Source organism: Rhamphochromis sp. 'chilingali' (assembly GCF_963969265.1).
Source record: "Rhamphochromis sp. 'chilingali' genome assembly, chromosome: 6".
Taxonomy (NCBI): Eukaryota; Metazoa; Chordata; class Actinopteri; order Cichliformes; family Cichlidae; genus Rhamphochromis; species Rhamphochromis sp. 'chilingali'.
Genome location: NC_137933.1, coordinates 5,506,635 through 5,531,972, shown reverse-complemented (window position 1 = coordinate 5,531,972; position 25,338 = coordinate 5,506,635). Strand labels below are relative to the sequence as shown.

The 25,338-nt window shown below is 44.7% G+C and overlaps 1 protein-coding gene across 3 annotated transcripts in view; it reads left to right on the top strand.

Moving 5' to 3' along the window:
* Positions 1-25,338, top strand: part of map1aa (microtubule-associated protein 1Aa) — a 62,322-nt gene extending 36,984 nt beyond the window's left edge. For all 3 annotated transcript variants that reach the window (XM_080884186.1, XM_080884188.1, XM_080884187.1), the window contains 5 exons: positions 13,998-14,080; positions 15,603-15,743; positions 15,862-22,765; positions 22,853-23,079; positions 24,946-25,338. In XM_080884186.1, coding sequence (XP_080740312.1) covers positions 13,998-14,080; positions 15,603-15,743; positions 15,862-22,765; positions 22,853-23,079; positions 24,946-25,101 — 7,511 coding nt within the window. In that variant the 3' untranslated portion in view covers positions 25,102-25,338. The remainder of the gene's footprint in view (positions 1-13,997; positions 14,081-15,602; positions 15,744-15,861; positions 22,766-22,852; positions 23,080-24,945) is intronic.

Here is a 25,338-nt window from a genome sequence, read left to right as displayed (position 1 = left end):
AAGGACATCAAAGCCCTCCTCAACGACAAGAAGAGGGCTTTCAGAGGGGGCAATAAAGAAGAGGTGAGGAAGGTCCAGGTGTTACTAAAGGACAAGATCAGAGAGGCTAAGGATAATTACAGCAGGAAGCTGGAGTGGAAACTCCAGTAGAACAGCATGAGAGAGGTGTGGAGGGGCATGAAGACCATCACTGGATTCAGGCCAACCAACAGCAGGGCAGCTGAGGGAGGTGAGAACAGAGCTAACGAGTTGAATCTGTTTTTCAATAGATTCGACACCACAGTGTCTGCTCACACCCCCACAACCTCACCTGTGGTCAGCCTGGAATCCAGAGCCACACCACTGTGCCAGCCTCTTCTTCACATGGCGCTGTTGCCTCCTGTGAGATTTCTGAAACCCCCCCATCACTTTTGGTCAAGACTAGGTTCAGATGCAAATGAGGAGACTTCACTCAGGCAAGTCTGCTGGACCAGACGGAGTGAGTCCCCTCGTCCCCAAGGCCTGTGCCCCCCAGCTGTGTGGAGTCTTTCATAAACTGTTTATGCTGAGTCTGAGTCTGCAGAGGGTCCCGGTGATGTGGAAGACATCATGCCTCGTCCCTGTACCAAAGACGCCACGTTCCAGTGGCCCCCAGGATTACAGGCCCGTGGCACTGACCTCCCACATCATGAAGACCCTGGAAAGGCTCATCCTGGACCAGCTGCGACCCATAGTAAGACCACATCTGGATCCCCTTCAGTTCGCTTATCAGCCTCGTCTCGGAACTGAGGACGCCATCATCTACCTGCTCAATCGTGTCTACACCCATCTGGACCAGCCGGCGAGCACTGTGAGGGTCATGTTTTTTGACTTTTCTAGTGCTTTCAATACCATCAGGCCGACCCTCCTGGGTGATAAGTTAGCAGCGATGCAGGTGGATGCTTCTCTGGTGTCCTGGATTGTTGATTACCTGACAGGAAGACCACAATATGTACGTCTCCCACAGTGTGTTTCTGACAAGGTAATCAGCAACACAGGGGCACCACAGGGGACTGTCCTCTCCCCCTTCCTCTTCACCCTCTACACCACAGACTTCAGCCACTGCACAGAGACCTGCCATCTTCAGAAGTTTTCTGATGACTCTGCGGTGGTTGGATGCATCAGCAGGGTTGATGAGACAGAGTACCGGGCTGTGGTCGACTCCTTTGTCACGTGGTGTGAACAGAATCATCTGCAGCTCAACGTGGCAAAGACCAAGGAACTGATCGTGGACTTCAGGAAGACCAGGAAACACTTGACCCCTGTTTCAATCCAGGGGGTCAGTGTTGACATTGTGGAGGACTATAAATACCTTGGAGTACACATGGACAATAAACTGGACCGGGCTACAAACACCACAGCACTTTACAGAAAGGGCCAGAGTCGTCTCTATTTTTTGAGGCGACTGAGGTCCTTCAACATCTACCAGAAAATTCTCGGGATTTTCTACGAGTCTGTAGTGGCCAGTGCAATCCTCTATGCTGTTGCATGCTGGGGGAGCAGGCTGAGGGTCGCAGATGCCAACAGACTCGATAAACTGATCCGTAAGGCCAGTAATGTTGTGGGGACGGAGCTGGACTCCCTCAAGGTGGTGTCGGAGAGGCGGATGTTGTCCAAGATAAAGACAATGTTGGATAACACCTCCCACCCACTCCATGACATGCTGGTCAGTCACAGGAGCGCGCTCAGTGAGAGACTGAGATTACCGAAAAGCACCACTGAACGACACAGGAAATCATTCCTGCCTGTGGCTCCCTGTACAACGCATCCACTTAACACACTGTTTACTGCAACAGCTACACCCTTTTTGCACGTTCTTCCTTTTTCAGACATTTATTAATAAGTGACTTTATGTATATATATGCCTGTATATAATAATAATAATAATAATGGATTGGATTTATATAGCGCTTTTCTAGGCACCCAAAGCGCTTTACAATATATATTGTGCTATTCTTAGTTAGTGTATTGTCTGTCTTTGTTAATGCTTGTTTAGCACTGTAACAAAAGAGAATTTCTCCTAGGGATCAATAAAGTATTCTGATTCTGATGTTAGAGATGTGAAATAGAAAAACACATAAGAAGCGAAGTGGCACTGTTAGCTCACATCAGAAAGGTCGTGGGTTTGAATCCGCCATCTGGCCGGGACGTATATGTTTGCTTGTTTTGTCCGTACACTCTGGCTTCCTCCACAGAACAAAGACATATACTCACCTCCATCCCAGCTGGGATCATTTCCAGCCCCCCCACAACCCTCAGTTAGATAATAGCACTTAATCCATTCAGATTTATTTAGCAAGCTCCTTGAGGGCACCGACCCACCGCAGGATTCTGTGCAGGACCCAGGTCGAGAGCAGAGTATAAGATGAAGGTTGATATTGGCCTGTCCCACCTGTACCTTGATGCATTGCAGCCATTACACTGAAAGAAAAAAAGGAAATGCATAACAAGTTTGCCTTGGCACAGTGTGGAGGTACACCAGGCTACCAATTCACTGCGAGGTTCCAACTGTTCCCCCAAATTTGGGATAAACAGGTGACAGACTTCTCAGCTGTGTAATTCAGTCAGTTAGAGATGTTCAGCAGTCTCAGGAGCTTGGAAAGAAACAGATGACCTGGATGACTGAGAACATACACAGATGTTCAGCAGTGTTAATTAAATAAAAGACTGAAAAACAGTTTCCTTCACAGCTGCATGCTGAATGTGAGCAAACAAAGCTCTAAGAGGCTCACAGTGATTCAGCCAGGATTATTAAACTGTTCGAATGCCTGTGGTGAGTTCAATTAAAGACTTGAAATTCAGAAAGTGTTGCAGTTCAAATGTTTATAGATCTATTTTGGTAGATTTCATGTCAATAAAATACATGCACGGTTGTGGATCTCTTGGAAATCAAAGAGCCTACATTCTCCCTTATTCATACTGAAAATGATATAAAACAAGAATAGAAATATGATCTTTCATTGTTCTTTCAGCACCAGTTGGCGAAAATGCGATGCTCATGATGCTCCTGCTTTGGTGCTTTTACACTCTGCTTGCTTGATCAGCAGCTGAGCAAATGCAGATTGTTCACAGGTTTGACATTATGTGAAAAGCTGGAGCACATGTGTTTACTGAGCAGACATGACACTAGCTGTTAGTTTGCTCCTGACTACGACTTGAACATGTCGATGGATTATCTCTGACCCTCCGTGCATCCTTATAACATTAAGGCATGTCATTTTCTCCTTGAGTGCTGCCCCCCACCCTCACTAACCTTCCCTTTCCAGCAGGGAAAGGACCCATTAATAGCCAGTGTCAGCTCCTTCACGTTTTCAAGGTTGAGGAGCATCTTTTGTGCTAAATATAGATTCTCGTGGCCGAACCGCCTACATGGTTATTATACTGCTGATGCTCTGTCACTGGCTTTTACCTCCTATACTGTGTAATGCTGCTTGCATGCTAGCGTGCAATGCGAGCCTCCCCTCCCTCTCACAGAAATGCTGCAATGCGTCTCCCTCAGCCAAGACTGGGTCAGTGTAACTCAGCAGCAGGAGCCAGTGAAGCGTGCCCATAGCAACAGTAAGACTTGTGGCTGTGGATTTTTTTTTTGGCAATATTGTTGTGATTGTACATGAGAAAGATGTAGGATTGAACCCCCACCCCTCTGTCATCAGGGCTTTAGTTAGTGGCAGTGAAGAAAAAACCCAGTGTGGAAAACAGAGGGCGGAGCTGAGGATGTTAAGGATTGTTGCTGCAAATGTTGAAAGCAGGACATTATATTATCACCAGCACTTTGCTCCATTCTGACACATTTCACTCAGTTTTGTCGCAGTGTTTGATGCAGATGTAATGTAATAATAAGTGTTTCAGTTCGGTCGTCACCCCGACCATAGTTCAGGGGGCGACTGTGGTTCAGGGGGTTGGGAAGCTTATCTTGTAACCGGAAGGTTGCCGGTTCGATCGAGCTCTGTCTGTCCTGGTCGTTGTGTCCTTGGGCAAGACACTTCACCTACTGGTGTTGGCCAGAGGGGCCGATGGCGCGATATGGCAGCCTCGCTTCTGTCAGTCTGCCCCAGGGCAGCTGTGGCTACAACTGTAGCTGCCTCCACCAGTGTGTGAATGTGAGAGTGAATGAATAGTGGAATTGTAAAGCGCTTTGAGGGTCTCGAAAAGCGCTATATAAATGCAATCCATTATTATTATTATTATTATTTCATCTCTTCATCTTCAAACCTTTAGCCTGTTGATGGGACACAACAGATAAACAGTACCCACTCATATCACCGAATGCCATTTTATTTGCAGATATTAGTAAAGAAGGTTGATATTGACTCTATATTCATGCAGTGCTTTGATGTATGAGCCTGTATGTTCCCAACCAATTACATTTCCAGCAGTCTCAGCTGATATACATGTAGCTGTGTTAGAAAATGCTAACTTGCTAACACGATAACATGTCCTAGCATGACAGCATGTTAGCATATCTGGGTTTTGGAACAAACTCTGAAAAAAGCCTTCTGCTACTCTCAGCTGTACACTGACTTCATTTACAGAACTACAAACTGTTCTCTAACTTTCACTCTTTTTACTTGTTTTGTGTTTAAATATTCTTTTTGATATGTGTGTAAATGCTCTGATGTCGATAGTGAGATTTCAGAAGTAAAAATCCCACCCATATTCTCCACAGAGACTTTGATTATGAGCTACAGTATAATGATGTAACTGTCCAGCGTTTCTTTGGGCTATGACTTTCTACCGTCATGTCCTTGGTTTAACAAAAAAAAAAAAATTATTAGCAGTTTCATGGAAAAGAACTAGTCTACTGACAAAAACTGAAACAGCAATATCTGTGACTGCATGGTGGAGGCTGCTGTAACCACAGATGTGTTTAAACCCATGACTGTGAGGTTACATGCAGAGCGTGAAGCTTCAGAAACCACAAGTCTACGTGGGCCGGGTCCTCAGAAGGTCGGGTAGGCCGGACGTAAACGGCTGTGAAATTGGATGGTCTAGCCTTCAGATTAGAATCACCGCTGTCTCGGTGGAGTTTAATAAACTCAGCCGTCTGCTCCTTGCTATCTAAAATATAACAGGACACTGGCGTAAATTCTCGACCATCTCACACTTCTGTTTAATCAGTTTTCTGTTTAACGTTTATTCAGCTGTATGAAAACCACCCAGGGGATTAGATAAAATAAAACTTTATTAATCTAATCTAATAACTTTAATCTGAGCCAAACCGAACAAATAAAACACTGAAAAAAGCTGAAAACAGCTGAAACAATAACATTTTTAGGTTATCTAAGTGACTTATTACATTTAACCTGAGTAGTGAAAGTCCGCAGTGATCTGAAAATGATGTGCTGGGAGTTTGCTGTTCTCGGCAGCTCGAATGACCCTCGAGCTCCCGGCTAGCTATCGAGCTGGTGGGTAACGGACGTTGGAGCACTTTTGCAAATATGTGATATCTTGATAAACCAAACAGATATTTGAAGTTTACACAGCTACATTCTCGCCTGAAAAGTTTATTTTGTGACCCAGAAAGAGTAATAAGAGTAATATTAAAACTGAGTAGCGGCCGCCATTGTTGGAAACTGGAAATCGGCTGGGCCGCGCTATGAATTCTTGGATAAGATAAGATAAGATAACCTTTATTAGTCCCACACAAATTTGTTTTGTCACAGCAGGAAGTGGACAGTGCAAAAGTTATGAGGCAAAAATTAGAATACAATAAGAATAAATACAGTACACAACTGTACAGAATAGAATAAAATAAAATACTATATACAGTAGAATAAAATAAAATAAATATACAATAAGATAAAAATAGAATACAAATACAAATACTATATACAACTGAGTAAAAATACAACGATGATATGATAGGATATGAACAGCCTTCGTCATGTCGCTGTGACGCAATTGGTCAGGAGGATGCAGCCCGTGAATTTGGACACCCCCTATAACTCGGCTCTTCTTTACACAACAAATCTGTTCATGGTGACGATTCACCTCATAGCTGGTTATCCTTGTTGGAGGATTGTCTGGAATGTCAGTGGAGAAAATGAATCTGAGCTCTGGAAGCAGAACGCTTAAAAAAGCTCTGATGTGACTTGTATAGTTTATGTAAAGCACTTTGAACCTCATTGTCATTGAAATGCTCTTAAATTCCTTGAAGATGGCGGCTTGAAGTAAAGTTGTACCAGAGAGTGCTAGCACGCCAGTTCGCTGATTTTACACTGATAACCCACAATTAAAGCTACAACACGGATATTAACTATTTGTAAGTCTGGGATGTGCATCAGCAACTACCTTTTGAAACAGTCCGACAACATGCCGCAAAGGAAAGCTGTAGTGTCTGACACCACGGAGGGCCCCAACCTACAGAGCAGAGAAGCTAATGAGAGGACTAGCATGGGAGCCGACGCGCTGTTGGATATTAGATCCGAACCAGCGGTCCGCGAGGTGATCCGGGAAGTAACTGTGAACCTCACTAAAGTTATTGAAGATAAACTTGGACGGTCTCTGCTTTTACAAGCACAAGGAAAGCAGCTGGAGGACCACGAGACACGGATAAAGGAAGCGGAGGCCCGGATCTCAGTTTTGGAGGATGCCACCAACCCGGCGCTGGATAAGCTCCAGTCACTGGAGAAACGGGTAAAGGAGCTAGCGGAGCACGCTGATGATTTGGAAAATAGAGGGAGGAGGAAAAATATTCGTATTATTGGTCTCCCGGAGGGCGCAGAAGTTAGCAACCCTATCAGTTTTTTTTTTTGAGTGCTGGCTGCCTGAGCTTCTCAATATCAAAACAAAAGCAGGTCGAGTTAAAGTGGAAAGAGCGCAGCGCACAGCAGCGCAGCACACAGCAGCGCAAGCCCCGTCCTCTGGACAGAGAGCATGTCCTGCACTGGTGAGACTGCACAACTATCAAGACAAACAGCGGATTATGAACGCAGCATGGGCGATGAGCAGGGACAACCAGCCCTTGAAGCACGGGAATGCCACAGTGATGATTTTCCAGGATTACTCAAAAAATAAATGGCTGGGCCAGCGTTGCACATCGCAAATTAGCTCGCATAGACACATTAGTTGTGCCTCTTCTTAATGACGGTATCTTAGCTAACAACCCCAACTACCAGATTCAACTTGTAATTGGCTAAAAAAAACTTAGCTTACTGGTGAGAGGGACGTTGCTTGCTGGCAGTTTTTTCAAGCAATGCTGAAATTTCCACATTCCAACACTTCAAATGCTTCAGCAGCTGTCGGCTCAGCGCAGCATCAGCACCGTGGAAATACACGGATACATCTGTAGACTAGAGACAGAATTCACAATGTGTTTTCGGGACTTTCAGGTGTATGGACCAATGTTTTCTTTTCTCATTGAACCAGAAAGCTTTAATGAGCAGCTGGATTTGTCTTGCATTAACTGGCTGAGTTAATGCCAGTTAATGCAACATCAAAATGCAGCTGATTGAACTGAAAAGCTCGACTCTGTGGGGGTCAAAGTTTGCGAAAGCAGCTGGAATCCACAGCTGTGCGTGTTCATGGAGCTGCATGTTCACCTGCTGGACATCACTACCTGACAAGTTTAACTGTCTTCAGAACATTGCAGAGGCCTTATTGACAGTTTTTGGCTCTACATATCTGTGTGAGCAGATTTTCTCTCACACGAGTCCTCAGGTAGCCGTCTGAATGCTGGACACTCGGAGACCTGTGTCTCTGAGTGGGAGACCAGAGATCACATTAACATGTGTATCTCTGTATTAACAAACATGCCATATTGGCTCAGTTTATTTTTCTTATCATTGTTTTGAGGAGACCATAGATAGCATTTGTCTTTTTATTTTTTTGTTTCAAAATAGCTGATAACTATTCGCTGATAGCTGCCAACATCTGCAAACAAATATAATCTATAAAGTTGTTCTATATAGTGTGTTATTAAATTTATTGCTACTGCAGTCATATGGCACATTGACTTCTGAGGAAATTTTAGATGGCACTCATCATCAGAAAAGTTGCCGACCCCTGGTATAAGGGATACCGATAGTGAAATGTGTTTTATACGGAGAAGAAATTGCCATTATGAATATTTACTGTCCCCCTGGTCACCCAGGAGACTTTTTGATTACAGCCTTCACAAAATTTGTGGACTTAAATGTTAGAGACTCATTCATTGGAGGGGACTTTAACTGTCATTTAAACCCAATTTTGGATAAATCTCCTCAGGGTAAACTGTCTCTCTCACCTCAAGCCAAGACCCTCGTTACCTTATGTAGGGAACTGGATTATGTTGAGGTGTGGAGAGCACAGCATTCAGCAAATAAGGAATTTACCCTTTTCTCTAAAGTACATACTTGTTATACAAGAATTACTACTTCTTCGTCCCAAACCTTATTTTACCATCAGATCTAGCTTGATTGGTAACATAGTCATAGACCATGCGGCAGTTTTCATTCATCCGGTCGTTAAGTGATGACGTGACGAATCCTACTTCCGAGCCTAAAGTAGTCTGCATTTCATATGGCTTTTGTGTTGTTAACATGTTTAATGTTATGTATTTTCTTCTATTTAATCTCAAAAAGCTCCTAAAACAGTCAGTGATCACTGTTGACCTCCCTCGGCTTTTATTACCGCTAATCATTTATTTAAGCTCAGTTTTTAAAACCTTAGGATGTAACTACAGCCCAGCCCATGCAGCAGTATATGAATGACTAACCTCGTATTATGGATGGATTATCTCAGTTGTTCTCCTGGCTGAAGTTTGGTCCTTTTACAGCATCCTGCCATGCGATTACATTTGTTCCTGACCACCGAGAACACTCACGTTAACTTTTATCGAGTGGGAAAAAAGTTAGCTTGTTTATATTATGCTAACATAGCTGTGTCGCTAGCGGTCACGTAGCACATCATTATATACCAGCTAGCCAAAGTTCAGTAACCCTACAAACGTCACTGCTGTTTAGTTTTCTGTCTTCATTTATGTTGGAAGTGATAACAGAGCTGTACGTTTAAATTTTTTTCCAAAACCCCGCAGTCAGGACATGCTATATTGTATTTAGATAGAAGCTAGCGATAACATGCAAATTTTGCAGAAAAAAAGTAACGCAGCCTCAGCTGCAAAAGAAAGGGAGCATGCATGGCAAAACATAGCCGACAGAGTCAATGCGTGAGTGTTAATTTAAACACTGATCTAGGGATTTCCACCCATTTAACACGTTATTTTATTATATTTTATTTCATTTTTTATTTCATACATTTTATTTTGTGATGTGATGTGAGCGCAGGTGCAACCCAACAGGCCCCAAACGTTCCTGGCAGCAAGTAAAAATGAAATATAAAAATGTAGTCCAAACAGGTATGGTGTAATTGTATTATGAGCCATAGTGCTTGGTCTGTTTGTCCGATGTAAATCAATTGCAGTTAGAGGCTACATTAATTTCCCCTCTGTAAGCACTTATTGAAATTATCTGAGCACATTACAAGTACATATTTGCTTACTCTGTATGCTCAAATGCGACCCGTTATAGCCAACAGAAAAAAAGCGGAGGCCCGAAAAACAGGTGGGGGTCCTCCACCACCACCACTCACAGAGGCTGAGCAGTTGGCTTCCACATTTGTGATAATGTTGGCAGCATCACATATGATCTTCACAGTGCAGAGAACACAAATTAGCATCCATTACGATAATGAAATAATTTGTTAGTTTGAAATGCTACAGGGAGCTATGTACCTGTACATTAATGCTGTGGAAAGACTTCCTGTTCACATAGTCTCCTTCATTTACTGAAGGAGCAATGATTGGAATGTGAGTGCCATCTATACAGCCAATCACGCCTGGGAACCGTGAGAATAAATGTAAAATTTAAGTAGTAGTTCAAATATCACCACATCATGAATTAAGTTTTGTTCATCCTGATACCTGCAATTTTGTGGAATCCCTCTTTGATAAATCGTGTGGGTCTATGACCGGGGAACACCACAAACGAGTACAGGAGACGTTTCAGTGCAACTGTAACATTCCTGACTGCCCGACAGACGGTAGCCTTGGAAACGTGCTCAGCGTCACCAATATTATACAGAAAGCTCCCGTTTGCAAAAAAACGAAGTGCAATACAAATAATATGTACAGAACTGAGAGAATGTCCGCGATGTGTCACATGAGCAATATTAGGCCTGAGGATGTTATTCAAATAAATTATAGATTGTGCTGAAAAACGGTAACGTTCACACAGGAAATCATCAGGAAATGATAAAATGCGCTCTAATCACTCTCTCCCGGCGGAGAGCTCTGTGGAGAATTTGGGCTTCAACATCTACTGGCTCTTCAAGGAAGGAGCACGCCATGTCTGACACTTCCTACAGTCAGGTTTCCGACAAAGAGGCGGAGAAAGTCAGGGTTAGTTGAAGTAAACCTGCTAGGGGGCAGGTTAGCTTCACGGAGTGTGTCGTCATAGTAACTCACTCGGAATTAATCTAAACTCGCTTTGTGAAACCGAAAACCCAGAGTTTTCGTTAACTCAGGGTATACTTACTCAGAGTTTGCACTAAACCGGCTTCCTGAAATAGGGCCCTGGTGTGGTGATTTCCCTTGATGCCGAGAAAGCATTTGACTGTGTCGAATGGTCTTACCTGACTTTTTACACTACACCAATTCGGTTTCAGTGGAAACTTTATAAAACTGGATTAAGTTACTTTATAACAATTCCTGCTCTGCAGTTCTCACAAACAGGTTTCGGTCCTCCAACTTCCAGATACTGAAGGGAACCAGACAAGGCTGTCCCCGCTCCCCTTTGCTCTTTGCCTTAGAGCCACTGGCAGAGGCAGTACGAGCTCAGGCAGACATACATGGTCTATCCATAGGACAAAGACAGCACAAGATACGCTGATGATGTACTTGTTGTGTTGACTCGGCTGGAATCATCAATCCCCTCTCTGGTTGAAACTATTAATAAGTTTAGTGAAATCTCAGGCTATAAAATTAATTATAAAATTAATATAAAACGATAAAATTAAGCAATGCCATTGGGCAGTCTGAAACAAAAACCGGGCCCCGTCTTCATTTCCCTTCACTTGGTCCCCACAGGACTTTACGTATCTGGGAATTAGGGTCACACCCGCCTTCGACCAGATGTATAAAAGTAACTTTACAATAGGGGGGTAAAGTCCTGGCTCGGTCGTATCGCTCTTCTGAAAATGAACATTATACCCAGGCTACTTTACCCAATACAGATGGTGCCAACCCTCTTCCCACACAAAACTATCCAAACTCTAAATGGCTGGTTTAGCTCCTTTGTTTGGGCAGGGAGGAAACCTCGTCTTAAAATATCCACGTTATGTCTTCCATCCTCAAAGGGGGGCTTTGATTTCCCAGATATAAGGAAGTATCAGCTGAGCACCCATATGCGTATAGCTGCCGATTGGGTACAACAGCCTTCTCCTGTCTGGTTGGATATTGAGAGCTCTATGTCCAGCTTCCCTTTGAAAAATTTGCTTTTTGTGGGAAAACTCAAGACCTTAAGGATGTTCTGTAGCAACCTACTTACATTATCTACTGTTAGAGCTTGGCGAATGGTTCAAAAACTAGAAGGAAGGTCTCACCTAACATCTCTTTTCACTCCGTTATCCGATTATCCTCTCTTTTTGCCTGGAACCACCGACCCCGGCTTTTGGAACTGGGCTGCGAATGGTATTTCTACCTTTTCTGACTGAATGGACGGGTCTAACTTTTATGTCCTTTGACCAGCTAATCGATAAATACAACATTCATAGGACTTATTTACAAGTGAGGGACCACATCCAAAGGGCTACAACAATACTTACTAATCAAACCGTCTCTAACTGTGAAAAGCAGATATTTCAGCCAAATCTTAGAACCTCTATAAAAATTTGTTATGGCCTGTTAACAGAATTTGGGGTCATGGACACAACTTATTTGGGAAAAGGAATTACATATAGAGATTAGTGACGAGGTATGGGACGAAGTCTGGGAGAATGCTAAATCTCTGAGCGTCTGTAATAAAGTAAAGGCAATCCAAATTAAAATTTTACACAGCGCTCGCATTTCACCTTCTCAACGCCATAAATACAATTCAGACCTTTCTCCGCTGTGCCCTAAATAGGGATGGGTATCGTTTAGGTTTTATCCGATACCGGTGCCAAACCGGTACTTTTGAAACGGTGCCAGTGCTTAAACCGGTGCTTAAAGAATGGAGAACACAAAATTGGTCCAAAAACCTCTCATGTTCAGCTGGGTTTTTTTGTAAAAAGATAACAATGTTAGCCTTTTCTGCAGCTATAGGGGATTTATGGCATCACTCTTGGCTGGAAGCAGTGCTTAAACAATGGAAAAAACAAACTTTGTCCAAAAACCTCTCATGTTTAACTGTTTTCCACTTTTTCTTTGGTCATTTTAGCCTTTTTGGCCAGGGTGAAGGGAGCATCTACCATCAAACAAGAAGACAGCCGCATGTAGCTATGATGATGTTTGCTAGTTCACCTTACATGCATTAATGTAATAATGTGGTTAGCCTACTCAACGTAAATTACACGAACAACATTAAGCTACTCACGCAGAGAAGAACGGCTGCTGCTGCCGTCATCATCCGTCATCATTTCTGCTACACTGACAGGGCTAGGGGCCAGGACTCTCCTCTTCGTGTTTTTGGGGGATGTTGCTAACTCCGGGTCCGATAACAGGCAACCCACCCACAGTAGATGTGCTCGGTGTGAGGTCTCGCAGCAAGCTATCAAATACGGCGCATTTCTCGGCTTTTAAAAAAACGCTATGCGTCGCCAGGTGTTTCATCGGATTTGAGGTGTTACCTCCTTTGACAGTATCACAGTATCAGCTTAAAGCACTTGTTGCAGGCTGCTGAGTTTGCATATTTTGCTGTGAAGTACAGCCAGACTTTTGACCGCTTTGCCTTGGTCATTTTTAATCTGTAGCTCTGCTCTAAAAGAACGTACGTACCTGGCCCCGCCTACTATCCTCGGAAACGTAAAATGATTGGCTAGAATCTAAAGTGTATCACAGCTCAGGAAAAAAAAGCACCGAAATAAAGCACTGAAATGTGCGCTGCTTTTCGGTCTGGTTACTACCGTTTATGTCAGAACCGGTGCCATCATGGCACCGGATACCGGTACCCATCCCTAGCCCTAAATGTAAAATAGAGGTGGGCAACCTCACGCACTGTCTATGGTCCTGCCGGAAAATACAACAATTTTGGTTTGTCATAAAGTGTGAACTGGATAAGATCTTCACCACTGACACTGAATGCAACCCATTGTGTATGCTACTTTGAGTGGCAAACGACACAATCAGGGGGAAGTTTGGAAAGCAGCTCTACGCACTGTTTACATTCTGTGCAAGGAAATGTGTCCTTTTGAACTGGATCACGGATACGGCCCCATCTAAGAGTCAGTGGCACCGGACGGTACTGGAATATATGTCACTAGATTTCTTAATATGCAAGTTACATAGTAGGGACAAAAAGTTTAATAAAATATGGGACCCATTTATGGCGTATGCCGGTTTGGATATTTCTGCTATTTTCTCACAGGCCCTGGTATAATGCAAGCATGTCACTGCTATTTTACATATGTGTATTGTTAATTGTATCTCATAATCAAAGTGTCTGGATTTTCCATTTATTTATTTGTATTCTTGAGCCGGGTTGTTTGTTTTATTTTGTTTTGTCTATTTTGTTTTGTCCTGTTATGTTGGTTTTGTTTTGTTTAATGATGGTGTCAGTATAAAGTTTAAAACTCAATAAATACATGGAAATGCTCTTAAATATTAACTTGCATTGCCATGCTTATCATCCAGAGTTACGGATGCTCTACAGTCCTAATATTTACTTGACAGAGGTACATGTGAGACTCTGCATTTGTACTGTACCAGAAATTCTAATCTGTTTGGCTTTAATCAGCTGATGGTTTGCTTCTTGTTCCCGCCTGGTCATCAGAAGACCTTTTAAGTTTTTATGTATCTGTTCCTGCAGGCCAGAGAATTCTCCAGTATCAGAGTGATGTCCTCCAGACAGTTGTGTTGGTGAACCCATCAGAGGAAACTGCTGTTTCAGAGGTGAGTCACATTCAGAGAGCATACAGGAAACGAGTGCGTGGCGATGATCAAAGTGTTTGGTTCCTATTTGGAAAAGTTTTTTCATTTAAGTCACACTGAGGAGTTCTGGGCCAAAGTGTTCAATGTGATCTGAACTCAGTTTGTCTTATGAAGACCGTAGCAATACCTGCTGTTCACCAGGGATCCCAGAGTTGGAGGTCCATGCCTGTCCCAGGCTTCTCTGATTAGCATCAGTACACTTTGTCAGCTGAAGGACCACAGTGTGAGTCACAGACAGTGTGTTCATGTTATCTGTCTTTGACTGCAGATAACAACTTTCATACTAGTTTTGTTTACACAGGTCGACCTCATAGCTTTAATTAGTCACTATAAACATTTAATTAGTCCTTCACGAGTAACTTGCATCTGTAGATCAATGTGGAACTACTGCCAAGTCTACATCTACAGGACTGAAACAGCTGGTCCCTCAAGCTGCCCAAGAAACTCACAGTTTTGTGTGTTTATTCTCCTTTTAATCATTTTCCTTAGGCCTCCGGAATCTCAGCTTCTCAGCTACTTATGACTAAATCGAGACTTTAAATGTGCCTAAAATGGGTCCTGTTTGTCGCAGAAATAGAAAATACTTTTTCAAACATTCTATTTTGGGTGTTAAGTGACAGGCGCTCATTTTTAAACTGCTATATTTAGATTTGTAAAAAGGAGCAGGAGTTTTTGCAGCCTGACTGACCTTTTTTTCTTAAACTCATTTTGTTAGAGCAGCTATTTTGATTGGACATATTTAGCGTTCCATTCATCACACAGAGGACAAACTGCAGCTATTTTACTCATTTCCAGCTCCATGTAGGCTACTCTGTTCTACATTTAAGCAGCTTTGTATGATGACTTGTTAGCTCCATAGACAAAAAGGAATAATATTGAATATATTTTATATCAATTATTCACAAAAAGAAAAATATCCATTTATTAAGAAAATAAAGAACATTTAATTACTTTGTAATCGTCCTGCCTGAATTGCTTAACAAACATCTGTAAAGCATTTTTCTTTCCTTTGCTTATCAGCAGCAGTTGGCCCTGGTAGTCCAGGAGCACAGCAGTCATCTGGCTATCCGTTACTTATGAAAGAAAAAGAAAACAAGGAGCCTTTTGTGCACAAGTAGATTGTGTTTCTGGTACAGGCTAGGCCGTGACACACCCTTTCAGTTCATCCTAAAGGTGCCGTTTTAGGTCCTGTCCCTTTAAGGCTAGCTTTCCTTCCCCTCCCCCCCCCGCCGTGTCTGATTAGCTGCTTTTCACACACAGAAAGTTGGAATTGCAGGTACATGTGGGATAAAATGATCCTATAAGTGTTTGGATGTCTGCAGCTTTGAATCAGTCCATCACATGTTTGGGTACTGAAAGATTTTTCATCATCCTTATGTGCTGCCATTTGACTATTTTGTTTGTATTTCTGGTAGATTATTGATGATATAGTATTCTAAATATATCAGTTGTTGTTACAGTCGTATTACTATCCTCTGCCTAGACTCGCTCACTGATCACCGACTCTGCTGCAAATAAGTTGCTGATCCTGAGCGGCCAGAGCTCTGAGCAAGGTGGTGACATCCAACTGCAAAGTGGAGCCTTCACCTGGCAACATTTCTCCGACATCATCTCCAACCCTGAAGTAAGCTGCACGTGCGTTCACTCTAAATGCTTTGTTTCAGTGTATGCGTGTATAGATCAACGTGGAACTATAAAAATGATTTTGGGTCATGTTTCCCTCTTCCTGTGTTTGATTGAAGGTGATTGAAGTCCTGTCCAGGGCCTCTTCTGAGCAACCGTCGAAGCTTACCGTTTCCTGTCAGGGAGAAGGGGGCTGGACCTCCCTGGGCCAAAGCCAGGAGCAGCAGTCACTCCTAAATCTTCTGGAATACCGCCTGAACCCCGAACCCCACCTCCCCAACATGGACGGAGTCACAGAGTTTACAGAGTATGTTGCAGAGACAGTGGATGTGCCATCACCCTTTGACCTTCTGGAGCCCCCAACCTCCGGTGGGTTTCTGAAGCTGTCCAAACCCTGCTGCTACATCTTCCCTGGAGGCAGGGGAGACTCTGCTCTGTTTGCTGTCAATGGATTCAACATCCTGGTGGACGGTGGGTCTGAGCGGAAGTCCTGCTTCTGGAAGCTGGTTCGGCACCTGGACAGGATCGACTCTGTCCTGCTTACCCATATTGGCGCAGATAACCTCCCTGGCATCAATGGGCTGTTCCAGCGAAAGATTGCTGAGCAGGAGGAAGAGAGGAACCAAGACTCTGGCTCCAGCAGCAGCGGTGACTGGATGAAGAACCTTATTTCCCCCGAGCTCGGGATTGTGTTTTTCAATGTCCCGGAGAAGCTGCGGATGCCCGAGTCCACCCTTAAGGTAAAGCGAAGCATTGAGGAAGCATCTCTGACACTGCAGTACCTCAACAAGCTTGGCATCACACCAGAGCCTCTTCATAGGGTAGTAAGCAACACGATTGAACCTATCACACTGTTCCACAAGCTAGGTGTGGGAAAGTTAGACATGTATGTTCTAAACCCCGTAAAAGAAAGCAAAGAGATGCAGTTTCTAATGCAGAAATGGGCCGGAAACAGCAAGGCCAAGACAGGGATCATGATGCCGAACGGAAAAGAAGGAGAAATATCGGTCCCCTATTTAACGTCAGTCACAGCTCTCATCGTGTGGATTCCTCATCGTCCAACAGAAAAGATAGTCCGTGTGCTTTTCCCAGGAAATGCACCACAGAATAAAATATTTGAAGGCCTAGAGAAACTAAAGCACCTGGACTTTCTGCGATACCCAGTGGCTACCCAAAAAGACATATCATCTGGCGCACCACCTCCCATCATAAAACAGACCAAAATAAGATCAAGAACTGATAGCAAAGAGAGTCTGAAATCTTCGCCCAAACCACATTCGAAAACAACTAAGAAAGAAGCCAGTGGACCGGAGGAAGAGTCAAAGAGCGATACTGGCAAAGAAAATAAGGCTGAAAAGAAAGAAGAGAAGAAACCCAAAAGTGAAAGTCTAAAAGCCACCAAGCAACAGAAAAACAGTGAAGTAGCCCCTGGAGTTAACAAGATGGAAAAAAAGAAAATATCAAAGGAAAAAGCTGCCAAGCAAGAGAAAGCATCAAAGATGGATGAGAAAAAAGACAAAGAGAAAAAAGAAATGAAGAAAGAGAAACGCGAGGTAAAGAAAGACGAGAACATACGAAAGGAGGAGAAGAAAGAAAGCAAAGCCAAGGAGGACAAAAAGAAAGATCCAAGTAAACCTGAACTGAGAAAAATCACAAAACCAGACCTGAAACCATTAACCCCTGAGGTGAGGAAAACTTTGCACAAGGCCAAGACTCAGGCTAAACCTAAAAGCGACAAAAATAAAGCAGTGAAGGAGGAAGTGAATGAGAAAAAACCAGTTTTAAAGAATGTGCCTGAAGAGGTTGAGGCAGCAGCTCTGGCTGACAGATCCATTGTGTCCTCACCCGAAGACCTCACTGAGGACTTTGAGGCATTGAAACAAGAGGAGCTGTCCAAACACAAGACAGAACCGATCCAGAACGATGTCATGCCTGAGCTAACAGTGCACTCTGACGCTAAAGTTTCTTCCTTAGTTTTCCCTGAGGAAAAAGTCACAGCCTCAACCACTGAGACAAAGTCTGCTTTGCCCAAATCTCCAGTCAAACAGGAAGAACAGGTGGTGGCGGCTACTCAAAAGAAGAACTACGGCGATGATGGTTCCAATAAAAAGTACGAAGAGGAGAAAATGGAAAAATATGATAAATACTCCATAAAGGATGATGTAAAAGATAGATCGAAGAAGAGCGAGAGCTCAGAGGAAGAGGGCGATGTAATCGAGAAAGCTGACCTTGAAGGGACAGAAGACGATGAGGTCCTGAAGTATAAAACTGAGGAGGTGAAAAAGGAAAAAGCAAAGGAGTGGGACACCAAGCCATCGCAAAAACCGTTACCAACTGCACAGGCAATAGCAGCCTCTGCCTCAGAGCAGTTCTCTTTTATCCAAGATGAAACCATACCCGGATACTCTGAGACTGAACAGACCATCTCTGATGAGGAGATCCATGAGGATACCGAGGACAGGATTCCACAGCTGCACTATGATGTGGGCTCTTATGACATCTCTGTTCCCGACGTTCCCGGCACCTTTGATTCGATGCACGGTATAAAGGAGATGAAGAGTTCCGCTATATCTGACGTTGCCGATGTCAAACCCAAAGCCTTTATGGGAGGTCCCGAACCTGAGCTTGCACCTTACCCCACCATCATTGCTGCTCCTCTTGCTGAAGAGGAGCACATCTCCTCAGCCACATCCATCACAGAATATGACAAACTGTCATCCTTTGCCACATCTGTAGCTGAAGACCAGTCCGTTGCCTCCGTGACAGCGCCCCAGACCGAGGAGGCTGGGCGGAACTCTCTCCTGCTGGATACCATCAACAGCATCCCCTCACGTGCAGAGGCTGCCCAAGGGAAGGACTATCTCCACTCAGCAGGAACCATCTCACCCACCTCCTCTCTAGAGGATGACAAGTGTTTTAAGTCTCCTTCCTCTGATGAGTATCAGCCCCACATCCCTGAGATCGAGGGTGAAGTGAATGTCCCATCAGTCCAGGATGAAGAAGATGATGACGAGGATGAGGATGAGGACCAGACCCCAAACGTTGACATCCCTCTGGGTAAACTTCAAGAGGGCTACGAACATGCAGCCTCCATGATGCTCCAGGAGAAGGAGAAATCGCCCTCGTCCACTTTTTCTCCTCCTCCCTTCTCCACTACACAGTACTCACCCTCACAGTCTGTCAAAGAAAACCTCTTCATTGCAGAGGGATTTAAGACTGGTGTTGAAATAAAGCCTGTATCACCCCCTCCTTCATCATTCTCCCCAGGGCTAGAGTCCCACTCCAGGCAGGAGAGTGAGGAAAGATGCCTAAGTCCGGACGATAGCACCATGAAACTTGCATCACCCACACAGTCTGTGCCTACCAGCAGCGGCTACTCTCCAACGGAGGAGAAGCCCTTTAGGACAGAAGACAGAGACGAGGCAGTGACCAGCACGAAAGCTGACATCCAGAAAACAGAGAAATCAGTCACCATCTCAGACAATACCTCCTTCATTGGTGTGTCAGGTGACAAGACCATGTTTGAAGCATCTGAAGAATCTGAGGAGGAGGAGGATGACGATTATTATGCCAAAAAGGATCTACAGCCTACCGTCAAGGCAAAGCTTATGGAGGCCAAAGAGGGTTGCTTCTTAGATGATGACTTTAGTTTTGATGCAAAATCTGCAGGAACTCAAAAGGAAGTTGTGAGCTCAGGCAAAACAAATGTGGCCTTTGCCACAGAGGAGAAACCCAAACCTCACGTGACGTATTCGAACAAAGATGAAAAAGATGACGACTTTCCAGTTAGGGTAGGGTCTCAGCCTGTTTTGAGTGATCGCGCCGAAGCTGACATTACAAAAGACAGCGCAGAAAAAGCAGATATCACTATTAAAGAGCCTGAAAAAAGTGTTCAGTTCAACCTGTACGAGTTTCCCGAGAAGGAGGGTAAAGTAAAGGCCTCATATGTAAGACAGGACACTCCCTATGTGCACGGCAAAACGTTCTCTTATAGTGACATTTACGACAGCAAGACAAGCTCAATTGACTCTGACTCATTTCGTCAGGAGTCCTTAGAGGTCCTTAAGGTGGACAAAGACGTAGCAAAGGACAGCGCAGATCTGCTAAAACATGAGCCTCCCTTCACAGTCAGGGATAAGATGTCAGAAAACGAGGGATTTGCTGTTTCTTATGGAAAGGAGTCCTTATCGTGGCTAGACTCCAAGAGCACTCCAGCTACAGCTCAATTCGAAAAAGAGGTGAAAGAAAAGGAGACATCTAAACACAGTGAAAGTAGTCGATTCCCTTCAATGGCTGACAGACCTGAGGCATGGACCACTTCTTTGTCATCAGAAAAGGACGTCAGAGTCCCGACTGACAGCACAGAGGCCTCAGCGTCGGGTGTAGACAAGCTAGCTGCCTCGGCCTACAACGAGAAAGGTGCGTGCTTGGAGATTGATATGCGAAAGCTAACGGCGAGAGACGAGGAGGACTATGATGATGATATTGTTGATGACGACGAAGAAGAGGAAGATGACGAAGAGGAGGAGGAAGAGGATGAAGGTGCTGTTGATTCTGATATTGAGAAAGGTGCCAAAGAGAAATCTGAAAAGGAAGTGAAAAGTCCGGTCAGTGAAACGCTTGGCCAAGACAAGCCTGAGTTCATGGTTTCCATGGCTGGATATGGTAACAGCGGTCAGGGGAAGCCAGTTATTACAGGAAGCAGTTCGAGCTCCCTCACAACTGTCGAAGATAAAACCAAGGCCGACTCGTCATCGCTAACCGGAAAACCACTGGATTTAGGGGCTGCAGGTTTCTCTAGCTACTCATCAGGATTTGAATACAGCAGCGGAAGTGACGAGAAGGAGACGTTTGTGCCCAGTCAAAGCTCAGACAAAGCAAGAGAGAACTTCACCTTGAAATCAACAGACGGCAACTATTACCAGAACGACAGAGCTGATTCTGATTTTGAGAAACAAAAGACACCAGATCTTCTGAGTAAGAGATCATTGGACACAAGCTTCCAGTACACCACAACCACCGCTGCCCCTGGGTTCTCCTCCTCTTCGGCCTACAGCTACTCCTCCTCCACCTCGGGGTCTCTGTCCACCAGCCGTCAGTTCGGAGAGGAGCTGGAGACACCTGCCTCAGCCGAGCCTCTCTTTGAGTACTCCTCCTTCAAAGATGAACACTCGCCCATTACGGATTCTCCATTCTCCAGCTCCGCTGTCGCAAAAGATGACTATTTAGAAGTGACTGAGAAACAAATTACGGCTACGAGTGCAGCTGAGACTACCTCCAGTTTGGCCCGCTTCTCACCTCTCAGTCCTTTTGAAGAGGTTAAATCATTCCCCTCCCTCTCGTCCAGTACCTTTACTGATGACAAGAAGGAGCACATGACTTCATTAGGTGGACTAACAGATAAAGTCTCTCAACCTGAGTGTTTTTCTAAGCCTGAGTGGTCTGAAGGGTCCCAGCTGGACACAGCTGTTGGATTTGGGGCCACAGCAGCGTCACCATTCTCTCAACTTTCAGAGCTCTCCAAGGACAAGGAGGCAGCTAGTGCTGCTCTGTTTGGCGTCACGTCCTCGCCTCGGCCAGACATAGAAGGCAAACATTACTTTGAGGAGACCGAAAGCAGCGAAGAAGAGGACGAGGAAGCGTATATGCGTGAGATGACTCGGAGGTCTCCTTCTAGTGGCCTGGCTAGTAGCCTTTTATTTTCTGACAAGCCTGTTGCTCCACCCATCGCTGAAAAGCCAGGAGATGCGCTTCCAGATGTTCTTGGCTCCTACACTCCCTCAACGCTTCAGACCAGCAAGCCTGACACAGTGAACGGGCCCACGGAGGTCAGCACGAGTTCCATGCTCCCACCTGCAGCAGCAGTAACTGGTGCAGCTTTAGGCTCAGCCAAGCTGGTGTCACACGAGGGAGCAGCAGGTTATGTAAGGAGCTCCTATGAGTGGGAAATGCCAAAATCCCAGATGGGAATGGTGCCAGGAGACTCTCCCCCTCATTACCGTCACGATGATGAGTTTGAAGAAGAGTGCGAGATGGAGCCAGAGCATCCTGCCCGCCCGCTCTCACTCTCCTCAACTGATCAGCCGTTCCGTTCACCGTTCTACGGGGAGGAGTGCAGCCGGGGAGGGCAGGATGACGAGGACGACGATGACGACAGCGATCGGGATGCACCCATAGGAGCCACCTCCTCCTATACGAGCCGCTCCTCTCCCGGATATTCGTCTTCTGAGTACAGGCAACGCAAAGAAGACCTCTCACCTTCCTTCATCAACCCTTGCATGCGGCAACTCTCCAGTGACGAGGACGATGAGGAGCAAGGCCGCAGAAGTGATCAGTCGCAAGAGGGTGACGAGCACGACCTCTCAGTCAAGAGAAGGGCTCACAAACACGCCCATCAACACCAATCCCACAGCAGGGACAGCAGTTCTCTGCACCAAACTGGTGGGATGTCAGCAGGATTAGGCTTGGCCACGGAGGACACTCCACCCACCTCGGTCAGCGAGTCTCTGGCCTCCCAGTCAGATTCGGATGCACCCCCGGGCAGTGAAGAATACCCTTCAGCTACTGTTGAAGGCAACATGGACTCAGATGAGGATGCTGACTACATGCCAGTTGATAAAGCTGCCCTAGGAGGAGGCAGCCACCACTTTAACTCCAGGAGGAGCCACGATCCTTCTCCTGCTCCCCTCATGGATCCTTCCCCACACCCCCCACGGCCAGACGTTTGCATGGTGGATCCCGACTCTTTAGACAACGGCTCCCTGAAGAAAGAGCCAAAAACTAAGAGCTTAAAGAAGACTGCAGGCAAAACCAAATCAGGATCACCAGCTAGGCGCAAGCGGTCTCCTATGCCTGTCAAACAGACGCAGTCTCCTCGTAGTGCTTCGCTGAAAAAGAAGGAGGCCGACAAGAGTTCGCGGATGTCTCGTCTTTCAGATGGACAGGGCTCCAAAGATGACGACCTGTCCAGGTCAAGCTACAACCCTGGCAAAGGGCTGACTAATGGTGTCAAAAGCAGTTCAGGTGAGCAAATGTCATTGAAAACATAACATCCTAACTCTTTACACAACACAAAAGGGAACAATGGTTTGGCCTTCTTTACCCACACAGGTTCTCAGAAGTCAGGCTCTGTGGCTGCTCCCGGCCAACCCATTTATGTGGATCTGACTTACATTCCCAACCACTGCAGTGCCAAGAATGTGGACCAAGAGTTTTTCAAACGCATTCGTTCTGCATACTATGTGGTGAGTGGCAACGATGCAGCGAGCGGCGAACCGAGCCGAGGAGTCCTTGATGCACTGTTGGACGGCAAAGCTCAGTGGGGATCAAACCTACAGGTATTATTTACGTGTGTTTTAACCCATCGATTTAAGTCATCACTGATGACCCTAACCCTGACTCTAACCTAGGGTTAGTTTTTAATACATTGTTCTCTATTAAGTTCTGGCAATTAGGGAACAAAGAATATAATCTTTCTAATTGACACACAGAAGAAACTATTCTTTTTTTCCTGACCTCCAACATGTAGAGCTAGGTTAAGGTTAATACTGGGGTTATCGACTTGATAAAAAAATATAAACACAATAATTTTCACTTTTAAATCTCAAAGGTTTGTGGTGGCATTTATTGACCACCTCAATCTCTTACTCGACCTACGTACTGAGGTGTGCAGCTGGTGATGCTTTTGTTTTCCACTAAGCCCAAATTTCCTTAAGTTGGACATCAGCCAGTGTTCTTTTGTGCCAGAAACCTGTTTGATGTCTACAGACATTTAACAATCTCTGATTGCTGTCAGAGCCAAAGAGGTGACAACAACAATCTGCGCTAGGCCGAAAACTAGATAGCCAGCATATTCTCCGTGATCCTGCTGTTCAGCGGTTGCATTCACTTCCTGTCGGGTAACATGAACAATCAGACATCAGAGTCATTTACCTCTTTGTCCTTCCAAACCAAAACGCTCAACTCCGGTGGCTTTGGCCATGTTTTATATGCGGTCTGTTAGGACAGCTGAATACTACTACAGCTGCTAGCTTCATAAATAGGTTAAAACAATTACATTTGCCAGCTTAAGTGACATCACTGAGCTATATGAGTGTAAACATACGTCATGAATTTGTACAATTGTGGTCAAAACTTGGCATGAACGTCATGGTAATTACAAGCTTTTATTGATTTGTTTGCACTGTTGTCTTTCCAGGTTTGAAGAATGGTGCAGCAGTACATCTTTAATAATCTCTAATACATTTAAAGAAGAATAATTGGGTTAGCTGAGGGTAAAAAGTACATATACACTCACACTAATATTTGGTTACTTCTCAGCAAGTTGCTTCCTGACTCAGTGGTTTTGGTAGACACCAGCAAGCTCAGGGCATAATCCTGACTGAATATTCGATCAGTTGTCCTGGCAGAATTGGTAGAGCTTATTTAGGCTACGTTGACACTAATCCGGATAAATTGGAAAACTGCAGTTTCGTCTAAAAACACTCCGCGTCCACACTATCGTTTTCAATCGTGTTCATCCACACTGAAAACGCTACGTTGCTGTGCTGCGTATGCGTGAAAAGTACGATGATTGACCTGTGTCTTTTCCGTCTGACGTTTGTTTATTTTCCGGCTCTTTGAGACGTCGCGGCAAAATGTCGAGGAAAAGTGCCGAGTTTTATCTGGAACATGTACAAACTGATATTAATCTTTAATAGGGCTTGAGAGCAAACAAAACAAATGCTGTACGATGCCGTCCGCCATCACAGTGTGGACGGAACGCCAAAACCGGAGAGAAAAAGATGCGTTTTCAAACCAAAATGTATTAGTGTGGACGTGGCCTTAAACAAGTTAGTTTGTTGGCACAGACCCAATCCTCTAACGATGGTACCCAGGCCTGTGCCATGAGGACCGTTCAAACATCCACCCAACTCCTGTTTGTTAAAGTCATTGCAGATGCGTGCTGCACAATCACTCCACACTTGAAAAAGAACAGTTCAAAGAAGCCCCAAATTACCAAGACATTATTAATGTCTACGATAAGTGTTTACAAACTTTTGACCGCAACTTCACATTATAGCAAGTACTGCTAAAACTAGACCGCACTCACCGCATCAAAGCAAAAACACAATCCTTCAAAGTGTAACAAGTTTAAAAATCTTCTAGGTACTCTCAGTTCTGGTGACTACACCTCCGCACTTTCCTTTGTGTTTCCCTCTCAGGTGACGCTCATCCCCACCCACGACACTGAGGTGACCCGTGAATGGTACCAGCAGACGCACGAGAGGCAGCAGGAGCTCAACATCATGGTTCTGGCCTCCAGCAGCACCGTTGTCATGCAGGATGAGTCTTTCCCAGCTTGCAAGATCGAGTTTTAAGATCCAGCGTTTGTCTCCTCTCTCCTCTCCTACTGGCCTCCCCAGTGTACATCGGTTTTTATTTACTCTTCTCTATAGCCCGATATGCAAACATGTATCTGCCCCAGTTATTTGTATTTGAGTCCATTTGTGTGAAACAGATCTGGGTAACTGTCTCTGTTTTCTAGATTTTTATTTATTTCTAGGGTTGTTGTGGCTATCACCATTTGTATAACAGAGTCGTTTTTTTTAATTGTT